The sequence below is a fragment of the Protopterus annectens genome, chromosome 14.part0 (genome assembly GCF_019279795.1).
Source record: "Protopterus annectens isolate FY-2018-M chromosome 14.part0, PAN1.0, whole genome shotgun sequence".
In the NCBI taxonomy this organism is placed as follows: Eukaryota; Metazoa; Chordata; order Ceratodontiformes; family Protopteridae; genus Protopterus; species Protopterus annectens.
In genome coordinates, this window is record NC_056748.1 from 1158220677 (window position 1) to 1158235330 (window position 14654).

The window sequence follows — 14654 nt, forward strand, 5'->3', positions numbered from 1 at the left end:
TGCTCAGCCTCCACCTTATCTGACCTGCATACGCTATCCCAGAAAACATTTAACACAGTAGAGAACTGGCTCTCATGCCGTTGTTTGCCCTTGAACCCTAAAAAAACAAACTACTACTATTCTCCCCCACTCACAGGTCAACACCTCTTTCCTTTATGATTTCCTCTAATAATGGAACTGTTATTTCCCCAGATAACCCTACTAAACCCTTAGGGATAACTATTGATAATAACCTTAAATTTGACGTGCATATCAATCAAACCATTAAAACCATTAATAAAAAACTGGGCTCCCTATATAAAAATAAGCCTTTCCTTACCCCAATAGCAAGGACTGCCATTGCCCGCACTCATCGTCTCTCCACCCTTTTCTATGCCTCCTCCATTTTTACTAACTTGAACAAATCTGAACTCTGCAAACTCTCAAGCTGTTATAATCACAGTGCTAGATTTGCCACTGGCTTTACTTACAGAATTCACCACTGTCAAAACCTTAAACCTCTAGGGTGGCTAGAATTGACTAGCTCACTTCAGTACAATCAACTTGTAGTAGCCCACAAAATTCTCAACCAACCAGATAATACCCCTGCACTTAAAACATCATTTATCCCTACAGGAACACTAGGCCACTACGATCTTCTAACCAACTACTAATTCAAACACTCAAAACTAACAACTCAGCTGGTGACTCCTTGTTTTCTAACTCGGTAGGCAAAATTTGGAATTCACTTCCAGCTGATCTAACACTAGAACCATCACTAAACCAATTCAAGAAAAATCTCAAAAAGTATTTCATGACATACTGGCTTTGCCCCTGCCAGAATCCAGACTAACTCCTCCCATATATGAAACAGTATTGTAAGTAATACCTAGCTGCCTCTATCTGATTGTCTGTAACCATAAAAGATTCAGCTATGTTCTGACAAGAATTGTCTTTAATGTTCATGCTTAATTTCAATGTAATGTTTTAATATTTGGAGCTTTTCTCCCTAGGCCTCTGCTGAAAATGGACATTTATCCAGTCGGACTATCCCATCAACAAATGTAAAATAAAAATAAATAAATAAATAAAATCTGAATTGTATTACAATGTCATTGCAAAGACTGGAAGTGGGTGTATGAAACTTTGTTCATTGCTTATGGAGGGTGCACAAACACTGTCATAGAAGGCATTATTTTATATTCTCTTTTCTCCTTTTTTAAAGATTAAATCGTTTCTAAAAATGGGCAAGATTGATTCTTCAAAACTGAAAACTACAAAACAGTTCCTTGTAGCAGTAAAGACACTCCGTGCAGCCAAGAAAAAAGATATCCTCCTCTTACTGAGAAATGCTCCTAAGGAAGCAATGTAAGTATTGGTGCCAGTCATGAATCAAGTCAAAAAACTTAACTTTACTGGTCTGTTCATCTGACAGCATTATGATGCATCTTGTATAGTTACACTGGAGCAGAACTACTTCTTAAGTAATTCTGTCTGTGTCATAACCTGTATACTGTCAGCAGAAATAGTGCCATTTTGGACCTAGCAGCAGTTTTATGAAATGACATATGCCATTTGTGGATTATGTTCCTTTATTTCCAGTGACATCTGCGCCATATTTCAGGCTTAATCTTATAATTGTTACAAGAAGAAAAAAATGAAAGCAAATTAAAAAAAAAACAGCAGTAAATGTTTTTGCATCCTTGATTTTCTGTTTTCTGCTGCTGTTTTACTGAAAATATCATTTAATATGTTACTGTGTTTTAAGAACTGAACCTTGAATACATTGGTTTTTTTACTTTCTCTTTTCTTTCAACAGGTTCACTGGAAACATCCCTAAAGCATACACAGGCTCATTCAGTAGGCAGTCTGAGTCCAATCAATCCATCCACCATGTATTTAGAAGAATCTTTGTACCACCTCTGCCCTTGTGCTTTAAGTGTTGCACCATCCCGTCTTTTGCATGTATTTTAAACTGCATAGTGACTAGACTGAATACAGGTGCATCAGTGTCCTAGTTTGTAAACAATAGCCTTATAGTCTGTAAACCCTCCTCCACTGACATCCTGTTGGTCAGCTTTTACTTTTTACTTCCTATCAGACACTGACACTAACTTATACTACTCTTACTCAAGTTATTTCTTTCTCTTATATTTTCTTTACTTCTTCTAGACTTGCTATTCCTATTGTTTACATCCTTCTGGCTTTCTTTAGTGGAACTGCATGCCTTCAAGGAAGTTACCCTTAGTCTCCCCCGTCCTTTCTTATTTCTCCTTTCCTGAGAAAGTTATTAAACCACTTTCAGCTCTGAGCTAGTATTTGTGAACAGTCAGCATTGATTCAGTGCACTAAACTGTCTCTTTAGTGTGTTTTTATTTTGCTATAAAAACGTCCCTGCAGTCAAATAGATATGAATGTAACAGTGAAGTCTGCAGTTTGAAAACCAGTCTGTGGGCTATATTTTTATGTTAATTATAAATATTATGGCAGGCTCAAACAAAGAACTTTGTCCACTATAATAGTTCCATTTTCTTAAACCATAGCAGTCCTATTGGTACTTTCTCCTTGCTCAATTCATCGTTTTTAGCAGTTCAGTATCTCCCTTCCTTAAGTTTATTTCTCATTTCACATTCATATGGTCAAATTCACATTGCTCGATCATACATTTTACTAACTTTTCTTCGTGAATCCTGTAATGCTGAATGGTCGGAATGTCATAAAAACACCAAATTCGACATTTCTGACTGCTCTACACTCTAAAATGAGTGCTAACATGGGTCAAAAAGGGGATGTGACTTTGCGATTTGCAACACTTGCAATCGCATTTCTGAGATGTTGCTGCACTCCTTTCAGCCATACCCGCTCGACCATCCACCTGTCGATCATATGCATGTATACCTATTTCTCTTCTTGTGTAACCACTTTGAGTTCTAAGCCATTAATTTTGCAGAATTACACTACTGCATTCTGGCTTCCTTTTCTCATTGTTTTGCTAATCTGTAAGGGTTGGATTGGCCTTTGGACTTTGCATTTCAAAGTCTGCAAAACATCCTTACATTATACAGTTGTTCATTTAGTTAAGTGCAATTTTCTACTGTTATCACCATTAGTCAGGTCAAGGTGATATTGGATTAACTCTTCTACTAAAACTGTGTTTTACAGCAAAAAACTCAAGACTTTCATTGACTATGTCAGAGGCCTTTTAAACTTCATTTTTTCTTTTACTTATCTAGCTCTCTTAGTTAATTTCTGGCTAAGTTAAGTCACTGATTGTTTTTTTTTCTATTTCGTTCTGTCAGGTTTTCATCCCACTTTGTTCACCCCTCACTAATGCTCAGGCTCACTCTGCTTCCCTACCCTACTCTCAGTTCCCACCCACCCCATCTTGCTTTACATTTATACTTCCATAGCACCACTTACATATTCCTCAAACCAATACCAGCAGTTCACTCAAAAGAAAGCAATCAATAGAATTGCTCCCAACAGTAATATCCACTCTTGTTTACCACCCAAGACTCTCACTCAAACTGTCTTAATCCTTGCCCCCCTATAACTATCAAATTACATTTCTACAACCATCCCAGTACCCTTCCAACATTTTCTAATCCTGATTTACAGCAAGGATAAACCCCAAGTTAAATAAGATGCTCCTAACTCAGATTATTTTACTATTCCTCCTTACTCTACTAGCCTTCATCATCAATTATCAAATCCACCTCTTTCAAATACTTAAGACTTACACCTGTCCTCGCAAAGATTATCAGCATCCACCAAGCCTGTCTTTCTCCATAACACCCTATCTGTAAAAACAAATCATATCTGTTTTATTTATCAATAAATATCTCAAAACTAAGTATCCAAATTTAAGATATAATTCCATACCAAGACCAAAATATAACTGGCCACATCCTTCCATCTGTAAAATATCAATACAAAAAATTAACAGAGATAATCACCCCAACCCAGGCCCCACTGTTCATAAAACCAACACTTCCAACCCCAGAATAAACCAGCCATCTAATACACATCAGCAAAAAAAAAAAACAGAACCCAAACTTGCCTTACTAAATATGAATCTATTTTATGTTCTATTTTATTTTACATTTGTTTACCAGGTAATTATGACTGGACACACTGTCCTTTTTCAGTGGAGACCCAGGGAGAAAAGTTCCACATGAATACATATAGAGATTTTACAAAGATACAACAATAGAACAGAGACAGAACATATATACATACAAAAATGCATCACTGTGTAGTACAATATAGAGCATAAAGTACTGGATTATTACATTGCGAACAGTACAGCATTTTTACAGCTTGCAAGGATTTACACTACATTTTCTGTACAATAAACATAGCCAGAGTTCAATAAGGTTAAAAAGCAGTTTAAAAATACAGAGCTCAAAAAATGTAAAGTAGATTTGTATAACTGTTCCTAGGGTGGTTACTAACTGAAGGCCGTTTGTAATTAGCCAGTGTTAGTGCAAGAGCATATCCAAGTATTGGATAGATGGGTTTTAAGGTTCTTTTTGAATTTTACAGTATTTGTTGTAGTTTTTATATTTAGGGGCAGAGAATTCCAGAGCTTAGCTATGTAGTTAGAGTAGAGGGATTCGCCAGCTGTGTTGTTAGCTAAAGAGATCTTTAATAGTGGTTTGTTTGTGGAATGAAGGACTTATTTATTTATTTATTTATTCCAGTTTGATTAGTACAGTAGGGTTGGAGGAGGTTATGAAGGGCAGGAGATTAATCTGGTTGGTAGAGCAATTGATGGGTTTTTGGTTGTAGGCTAGGAGTTTGGGCAGTTCTAGCCAAGCGAGTTGTCTTAGTGCCAGGAAATGGTGAGATCTGTACATTGATTCAGTGGCAAACTTTGCAATTTTATTGTAGCAGGTGGCAAGTTTACTTAGATTAGAATTTTATTAGGTTAGTGAGAATGGGAGATGCATAGAGCAGGGTAGAGACAAAGTGAGTTCTAGTGTAGAGGTGGCTTTTGTGTGGTTTGCTAGAAATTGTTTTTTGTGGACTTTCTTTATTGACTAGGCTATGCTAATGTTCAATATCAAGTCACTATCAATGATTTATTTATTTATTAATTTAACATTTGTTTACCGGAAAAGCGTGACTTGGAACAAAGCCCATTTTCAGTGGAGGCCCAGGGAGAAATGCTCCAGACGCATGTCTTTATAACATGTGAGGAAACCAGAGCAACTGGAGGAAACCCACGTGGATGCAGGGAGGACATTCAGATTCTGCACAGTAGGCACCCCAGCCAAGAATCGAACCAGAGAACTTCTTGCTGTGAGGCAACAATGCAACCACTGCACTATTGCGACATCCAATGATCACACTGAGAAGTTTAGAATTGAATACTGGATAAATAATTGTATTATTTGCTGATGATATACTGAAGGGTGGGGGTGGGTCAGTGGTTCTTGTGGGTATCAAAAGCATGAACTTAGTTTTGTTGGGGTTTAGAATGAGCTGAGCATTGGCTAGCCAATATTCTGTTGAAGAGAAGGACTGCTGGGTTATAATTCGAAGTTGTTGGAGTGTGGGTGCACTGTGCAGCACTTAGAGTAGAGTCATCTACATACTGGATAAGGAATGCATGCAGGTTAGAACTCTGAAGATTGTTAGAAAAAAGGGTGAAGAGGACCTAGGATAGACCCTTGTGGAACTCCAAGAGTGAGTGGTAAAAGAAGAGACAGATTCTGTTGCCATTTTACAGCCTGCTGTCACCCAGTCAGATAATCCTGGAACCATGCCATGCCAGTGAGAACGGGCTTAGTTTTAAGTCAGAAAAAGCTGTTATGAGTTTCGTGTGAGAGACAGTATAGAAAGCTTTGGATAGATCAAGAAAGATAAAGGATACTAGTTACCCATAATTTATCTGCTGATTAATGGTGTTAGTGAAGGACATCAGGGCAGTAGTAGCGCTATGTTTTGGCCGAAATCCAAGCTGAGTGTTAGGAGATTTTTAGTTAAGATATAATTGGTTAAGAGATACTTTAGTAGTTGGAAGTGAATATATCTCTCCAATATGGTAGATAAAGGTGATACGATTCCCGTAGGATGGTACTTGAATAGTTCCATTGATTTTCCTCCTTTATGCAATGGGATAACGTTTTCCAAATTGTTGGTACTTTTTCTTCTGAGATGGATTTGTTAATAAGGATGGAAATTGGGTACAAGATGGCTGCAACAGAGATTTTGAGATATTCTGCAGACAATTGATCAGCAGCTAGAGTTGTCTTTAGCTTCTTTAGATTTTTTTTTTTATAATTTCTATAGGAACAGGTTGAAGGAAAATGTTTTGCTAATCCAGATTAGGTGTTACATGGGGTAGTGGTAATGTTGGCCAGGTGTTATTTGAAAAGGGTAAGATGGTCTCTGTGAAGTATTTATTAAATTGTATTTCAATGCTATCTATAGTGTTGTTGGGGAAGGTGTACTAGCTTGTCCTGGCGGTAGTAATTTTTGTATTGCTGTCCAACATTTTTGAGGATTATTTTGATGTTTTGTTTGGCTAGCTCTGTAATGGTTTATTTTATCTTGTCTGATTTTTTTTTTTGGCTTTGTTTCTTAGTCCTAGGTAAGACTGTTTATTTGCTAGGGTTTTGTTAGTTTGCCAGCTTTCCCAAGTTTTATCTGTTGTTTCTAGTAGTGATCTTGTTTCCTTGGTATACCAAAGTTGGATTTAACTCTTATTTTCCTTGGAAAAGGACGTTTGTCCAGGATGTTAAGGAAAGTGGAATTAAAAAAATCTATAGAGTCCTCTAGATGGAAATACTTGAGGGGTGACCAATTACAGCATTTAAGGCCTGACATGAATTCATTAGGGGTACATTTTTTTATTATGAATTTGTTGGCAAATATTGAGTTTCAGTGGATTTACATGGTATCTTAGAAAGTAGGTTGGGCTATGGTCGCTAAGGGTATCTGGACGAGAACCAGAATCTAAGGAGAGAATGGGTCTGTCCAAGGCAGACTGTCTCCTGGATGTTTTGTCTATTCTAGTTGGAAATTGAATTAATTGGGTATAGCCATGAAGATTTATGTGATTAGTTGGGCTTTGAGAGTAATAGGTGTACCCGTCTAAATTGAAAATGCTCATAATAATTGTTTCTTGGGGTAAGGAATTTGTGTTCAACCATTTAGAGTTTGTTGCCAGGAGGGATGTAGGTTCCAACTATGTTTAAGTTTTTTTTTAGAGTTTGTTAGTTTTGTAAACATTATATGTGAAGTTGTTAAATCTCGCCGTTTATTCTCACTGATTGGTTCGGAGCCGATCCTTGGCTCCGACACGGCCGATAGCAAGCTCAAGGTTTGCCAGTAGCTCGAGACCAAATCCCTTATCCCACCATGCACTGCTGGAATTACCTCAGATCTAGTTTGCCGCAGCAAGAGAGATCTTGGTGATCCAGCTAGCTCGGACCATTTTAGAAACAAATTAACAGCAAGTCTATAAAAAGTTTTCTTTTTTGTTTAAAATATATAGTGTGTGTTAATACTATTATATTTACTCTCTAGTTAAATACTTAGTACAAATAGTTTAAAAGTTAGGGCCTTGTTGGCTTCTTAGTTTGTGTGGGCTTTTAGCCCTTTTTTCTCTACTATTAATCTTTATAATAGTCAGGCTTTTTAGCCCTATATTTGTATATATATATATATATATATATATATATATATATATATATATATAAAATACTGTTATAGATAGTGCCCGGATTAGGCTTAGCTTTGTTTTTTCTCTTAAGTATGTCAGATGATAGGGAGAAATCCCATCCCAAATCGGGATTCAAAAAATGCCCAGATTGTGGGCAGAAAATGTCCGTCACTGACGGACACATTCAATGTGTCTACAGTCTGGGGGCTAAACACCTCCAAGACACCTGTAGCATTTGCCACTCCTTTTCTTAAAGAGTCCTCTTGGAGAGAAGGAGGAAACTTATAGACAGGGGATTGCTACAGCAATCTTTTTCAGAAGTTTTGAGTAGCCATGAGGGTGCTAGTACGGCCTCCAAATCCTCAAAATCTAAGCCTTCAGATAAGGTCTCAAAAAAGGCTAAGGTTTCAGAAGGAGGGTCATCGGTTCCACAGTCATCGGAACCAAGTGTACCTTTGATTCGGAGCCAGCTCTCGGTATTGGAGCCAGTCTCTGAAATTCCTTCTTCACCTCTGCTCCAGTCAGCACCTTCGGTGCATTCAGCTAAATCTTCAGTCAGCCTTTCAGATTTGGACATTGATCGGCTAGTACAGAAGCTTTTACATGCACCAGGACTTGCCAAATTGTTGTCGGCCCCGACCAGCTCGTCTGTACAGAAAACCATGGAACCGCATTTGTCTACTCCTCCTCCGAGCCGTACTGGACTCTCGGAGCCGAAGAAAATTGAACCGATGGTGGTCGAACCCTTGGAGCCGATACCCACACCTGTGTTATCGGCTCCATGTACTCGGATGTCCTCGGCCCCGACCAAGGGCTCTAGGAGCCGACGCTCTCCCGACTCTTCCTCTCGGGACTTTGGCTCAGATGAACTCGGCTCCTACCTCGGGCTCGGAGCCCAGGGTTTCGGTGCGGGAGTGTTGGACGGTATTCTCAGGTCTGCCCACTCCTTCTCGTCGGAGCCATGGTGCCTTCGATCCTATGAGGAGAGTTTTGTCTCCAAAGACAACATCAGCGTCGGTTCAGCTTTCTCTCTCCCCTCAAGCTCCTGTGTCTGCTTCTTCATCTACTGATCCCTCTAAGCGTAGAGACCCCGAGCCTCAAGAACCCCCACAGGGCGTCCCCTGCTCTTCTGAGACCTCCCCAGATCCCCCCACTGACGAGGTGCCCAGGAAGAGACTGTGCAAGAGGAGGCACTTAGACTCCCCACAGGAGTCTTTGACATCTGACACGGACTTAGATGAGTCAGAAGGGTCCCCTCGATCCCCCTCTGAGGATATCTCCTTTGCAGAGATACTAGAGATCCTTAGTCAGAGGGGCAATTGACAGTCCAAGACCCCTACTGAGGATGAGTCCGTGCTCTTGAAGGCTTTTGGGTCTCAACCTTCCACTTCTTGGGTGTCTCCGCCTTACAACGAGCTCATGGATCTGATCTCTCGTAAGGCGTGGGAGTCACTGGAGGCCATGGAACCTGTCCCTCGTAGACCCAACAAATTCATATCTGCCCCAGTGGACAAACCATTTTTGACAAAAGGAGTGCCTGTTGATGCCATAGTGGTAGCTGCAGCCACCAAAAAGGAAGTATCTGAGACATCCTCTTCTATCCATCCCCCTAACAAAGATTCTAGGGTTATGGATAGATATGGGAAGCGCAGGTTTAGTTCAGCGACTTTTTCTCTGCGATCACTGAACTACTTAACCCATTTTACAAGACTACAGAGAGACCTCCTGAAAGAGCTAGGAGATACTCTCCAGGGTACGGTAGCTGCAGGAGTGGCCGACCTAGTCAACACCCAGCTCGCTACCCTAAACTCAGTGGTGAACTCATCCATGCGTCTCATATCCTATGCAGCTGATGGTTCAAGTAGAGCCGCTAGTTCAGGCATTGCTCTTCGAAGACAAGCCTGGATGCGTCTGTGTTCCTTTGCGGAACCCTTTAAGTCTTCCTTTATTAATACCCCATTCGATGGCTCATCACTGTTTGGGCCCAAAGTAAAGGAAACTTTAACCAGGTGTGAGCAGGAAGGCAAGACCTTATCTGCTGTTGGGGTCAGTTTTTCGACCCCTACTCGGCCCTACCCCAAGGGCCCTAGGGGAGGAAAAATGTGGTTCCGAAAAACTCAGGCAGCCTTTCAGGACACACGTGGAGAAACCCCCTCTAGAGGTAGAGGAGGGGGTTATAACGGAAGACGCCACCCCCGTGGCAGAGGGGGTCTGCAACAACAAGGCAACAGGGGTCAGTTCCCCGGTCAGTCCTACCAGCGCCCCTGAAAAGGGGCCCGACTGTTCAGCTCTGGAGGCAGTCGGGGGTCGCTTGTCTTTGTACCCAGAAGCCTGGCTAAACATAACATCGGATACTTGGGTACAAAGCATCATTTCTAGAGGATATTTCATACCGTTCTTTACCCCTCCCATTCCTATAAAGAAAATCCCGGATGTTCCACCCAATCTCAGGGAACAAGCAATTGTAGAGGTCCGCAGATTGCTAGAAAAAAGAGTCATCCAAGCAGTCTCAGCAGACCAAGTCGGATTCAGAACTTACTCAAGATTCCTTTTGGTTCCAAAGAAAACAGGGGACTGGAGACCTGTCTTGGACCTTAACAGACTCAACCAGTTTGTAAAGAAAGAGAAGTTCCGAATGGTCACGCTTCAGTCCATTCTTCCCTTTTAAGGGAAAGGTGATTGGATGTGCTCCATAGATCTCAAGGATGCGTACTATCACATAAAGATGAACAGAAGCTCCAGAGATCATCTGCGCTTCCGGCTGGGAGCCAATCATTACCAGTTTTGAGCCCTGCCCTTTGGTCTCACTACAGCCCCCAGAGTGTTCACCAGATGCATGGCAGTGGTCACGGCTCACCTGAGACGTCTAGGATTCCAGGTGTTTCCATACCTAGACAATTGGCTCCTCACAGCTACCACCAGGCATCAATTGACTCAGGCAACACAATACACTCTGACACTCTGCCATCAATTAGGCATTACAATCAACTTCGAAAAGTCTGCCTTATTGCCATCGCAGCATTCCGTTTTTATAGGAGCAGAGTTAGATACCTCAACTACCACTCTCCCTATCGAAAGAGTCTCTCTTCTCTGCCAAAACGTCAGCTCACTGGTGTCAAAGAACAAAGCTACAGCAGCGGAGGTATTGAAAGTACTAGGTTTGATGGCGGCAGCAATCCTGGCTATACCACTCGCAAGGATGCATATGCGAATTCTTCAATGGCTCCTCTTCGCTCAGTGGTCTTACCAGAAACTACCGATGCACCACATGATTCTTATTACGGAGTCTTGCAGGAGAGACCTTCAGTGGTGGTTGACGTCTCTTCATGTCATAATTGGAAGATCCTTTGTTCTCCCCCCCAGTAGCCACTGTGACCACAGGCGCTTCCCTGATAGGGTGGGGGGGCATTTTCAGGGAAAGACTGCCCAAGGCACATGGACAGATCAAGAATCACATCTGCACATCAATGTTCTAGAGTTGAGAGCGGTACTTCTGGCATTGCAGTACTTTCAGGACTCTCTCCCTCTAGGGACTATTGCAGTTCAGACCGACAACATGTCAGTAGTCTGGTACTTGAACAAGCAGGGCAGAACCAAGTCTTACCCCCTTTGTCGAGAAGCCCTCAGGGTCTGGCAATGGGCTGTGTTGTCCCAGCATTTTCTGTTAGCAACGCACATCCCAGGGAAATCCAACATGATAGCGGACAAGCTAAGCAGGGCAATATTACTCGATCACGAGTGGTCTCTCAAACAACAGGTTGTGGAGTTGATTTTCCGCAAATGGGGCCAGCCTTGCTGCAACCTTTTTGCCAGCCACATCAACTCAAAATGCAGAAGTTACTTTGCCCTAATACCACCTCCCAGTCACCCCCCCCCCCGAGACGTACTTTTACACAATTGACCCCCGGGTCTCCTCTATGCATTTCCACCCTTCCCATTAATACCCAGATTTTTACAGAAAGCAAAATCGCTGAGAAGGACTTTTATACTCATAGCCCCCTACTGGCCTCGACAGATTTGGTTTCCGTTTCTCCACCATCATCTGTTGGAAGATCCATGGATCCTGGACCCAGTTCCGGACCTTCTGACTCATCCGTCAGGGATCCTCATCCTTCTCTGCAGTCCCTGAAACTGACTGCTTGGCTAATCCACTTCCCCTAATTGCCAGGCTTCATTCAATTTCAGAAGATACAAGACAGATTCTCTTATCTTCTCACAAGCCGTCTACCAGGAAATTATATGGCAGTAAATGGAAAAGGTTCTCAATTTGGGTCAATGCGCAGAACATTGACCCTTTCCGAGCTCCTCTATCTTCGATTTTAGAATTTCTAACAAAAATTTTTAAGGAAGGGGCAGCAGCTGCTGCAGTTTGAGTTCTGTTAGCTGCTATCTCAAATTTTCACCTTGGTCTTGGTGGCTCAAATATTATGAGCCATAAATTATCTAAAACCTTTCTTAAAGGCGTTCTTCATATGAGACCTTCGATCACAATTCCCCTTTCTCCCTGGAATTTAAATTGTATGCTGTCTCAAATTATTATTCCCTCTTTTGAACCAGCATCTTCTTGTGATTTAAAATTTTTATCTTGGAAAACAATTTTTCTTGTGGCCATTACGTCTGCCAGCAGTGTGTCAGAACTTCAAGCATTATCTATCAGACCACCCTACATGATCTTCCATGATGATAGAGTATCTCTCAGAACAAACCCCTCATTTTTATCTAAAGTCTGTTCTGACTCAAATATCAATCAGGTCATTGAACTGCCAGTCTTTTTCCCTGACCACTCTAGCAAATTGGAATACATGCTGCACAAACTTGATGTTCACAGACAGCTCAGATTTTATCTTGACAGAACTAAAAACATTAGGAAATCAGACCAACTTTTTGTATCCTTCTCAGAAGTAAGAAAAGGCAATCCAGTGGCTAAAACAACTTTATCTAAATGGTTATCCGATTGTATATCCTTTGTTCATAAGAATGCCAGCATGCCTTTAATGCATAAACCGAAACCTCATTCTACCAGAGCTGTCTCTGCCTCTTCTGCTTTTCAAGCTAAATTGCTCCTTGACAATATTTGCTCTGCAGACACTTTGTCTAAGCCTCATACCTTTATCACACATTACAAAGTGGATAGGGCTTCAAGGGATAGGTCTTTCTTTGGTTCTCTGGTACTGAAGAACATACTCCCATGAGCCACCCAAGGTTGAGGGTGCTAGGGACGCTACCCATCAGTGAGAATAAATGGCGAGATTTAACAACTTCACATATAGAAGTTATGTACTTACCATAACGTTCCATGTGAGTTGTTTATCTCGCCTTTATTCTCACGTCCCTCCCTCCTTCCCCTCCAGGCTGACTGTTGACTTAGAGGCTAATACCATCCTGGTTATTCAATATTTCTTCTTCCCTTTTGGGAAGTGTTATTCTTAGATATATATAAGAGGGTATGTATATGTTGTATATATGTATATATATGTATATACTGTTATTCGCAGCAAACAAGATCTGAGGTGATTCCAGCAGTGCATGGTGGGATAAGGGGCTTGGTCTTGAGCTACTGGCAAACCTTGAGCTTGCTATCAGCCGTGTTGGAGCCGAGGATTGGCTCTGAACCCATCAGTGAGAATAAAGGCGAGATAAACAACTCACATGGAACGTTATGGTAAGTACATAACTGCTATTTATGCTTTATTGAAGTTGGGGGTACTTTGACTAATGGGTACTAGATTGAAGCTATGTTTAAACAGAATGGCAGTACCACCTCCTTTTTTTCCCCTGTCTAACCTAAGGATATTGTACCCTGGAGGAATAATTTCATTATTGCTAATATCTGGTTTTAGCCATGTTTCTGTTATTAAGGGAACTTTGGGGGTATAAAGAGCAATGGTGGTATGTAATTCTTGTACTTTCTTAAGGATGCTTCTGATATTAATATTAAGTAATAGTGGATCAGTTCTTTTTCTGGGAAGGTTTAGAAGACTTTGGAATTGAGTGATGGGTCAAGAGACAGAGTTACAGGGTTAACGGAAACTAGAAAAAGAAGTTGAGAGTAGTTAAGATTAGGCAAGCACTAAAACCTGTAAGGAATTAAAAAAAAAAACAGCATAATCTTCAATAAACAATAGTGGACGGCCACAGTGGTGCAGCAATCAGCGTTGCCGCCTCACAGCAAGACGTTCTCCGGTTCGATCCTTGGCTGAGGTGCCTTCTGTACAGAGTCTACATGTCCTCCCTGTGGTCGTGTGGGTTTCCTCCGGGTGCTCCAGTTTCCTCCCATATCCCAAAGACAATGCTGTAGGTGGATTAGATACTGTAAATTGGCCCTAGGCGTGAGTGCGTACTTGTATGTGCCTTCCGTGGAAGGTTGGGCACTGCACTGGCAACTTGACACCGTAAGACTCCACTGCCAGTCATGAGCGGACAGGTGATCCACTGTGGCAACCCCTAACTGGGAAAAGCCAAAAGAAGAAGAAGAATCTTCAATAAACAATAGTACTATAGCCAGTATATTCCTTACAAGCTAGAATTACAAACAATAATGTGAGTCCTACACTTCCTTAAGCAAGAATTTCCTGTTGCTTCTAGTAATGGAAAGGCATTACTTTAATAGAGCATTGTTTTGCTTTCTACTTAGCAGTATATCACAGAGTGATAATATGCAGGTAGCTAAGTTGTTAAAAATACTGCTGATAGCAGACTTTAACAGTGTTACTGCAAAAGTTATATATTGATCAATATTGACTTACAAAGTCACAGCACTAGCATGAGCAGTTTTCTAAACGTTAGGCAGTAAACTGATAGACATGCACTGAATGATGCTGTTTGTAATGCTATTCTATCTGGCTTATCTAATAAAGCAGTTTTCAAACATGTAGAGTTGAAGTGAGTCACACATAGTACATTACTCTCTGGTCATACAGAGCTAACAGTCTTACCAGTAATATGCAGTTAACAAACATACATTAAGCAATGCTAACCTTTTTAAAGAAATGAGTTAGCTAGT

General features: G+C 41.1%; 1 protein-coding gene across 2 annotated transcripts in view; it reads left to right on the top strand.

Moving 5' to 3' along the window:
• Window positions 1-14654, top strand: part of LOC122789471 (microsomal triglyceride transfer protein large subunit-like) — a 1260333-nt gene that overhangs the window by 556393 nt on the left and 689286 nt on the right. For both annotated transcript variants that reach the window (XM_044056964.1, XM_044056965.1), the window contains exon 8: window positions 1205-1347. In XM_044056964.1, coding sequence (XP_043912899.1) covers window positions 1205-1347 — 143 coding nt within the window. The remainder of the gene's footprint in view (window positions 1-1204; window positions 1348-14654) is intronic.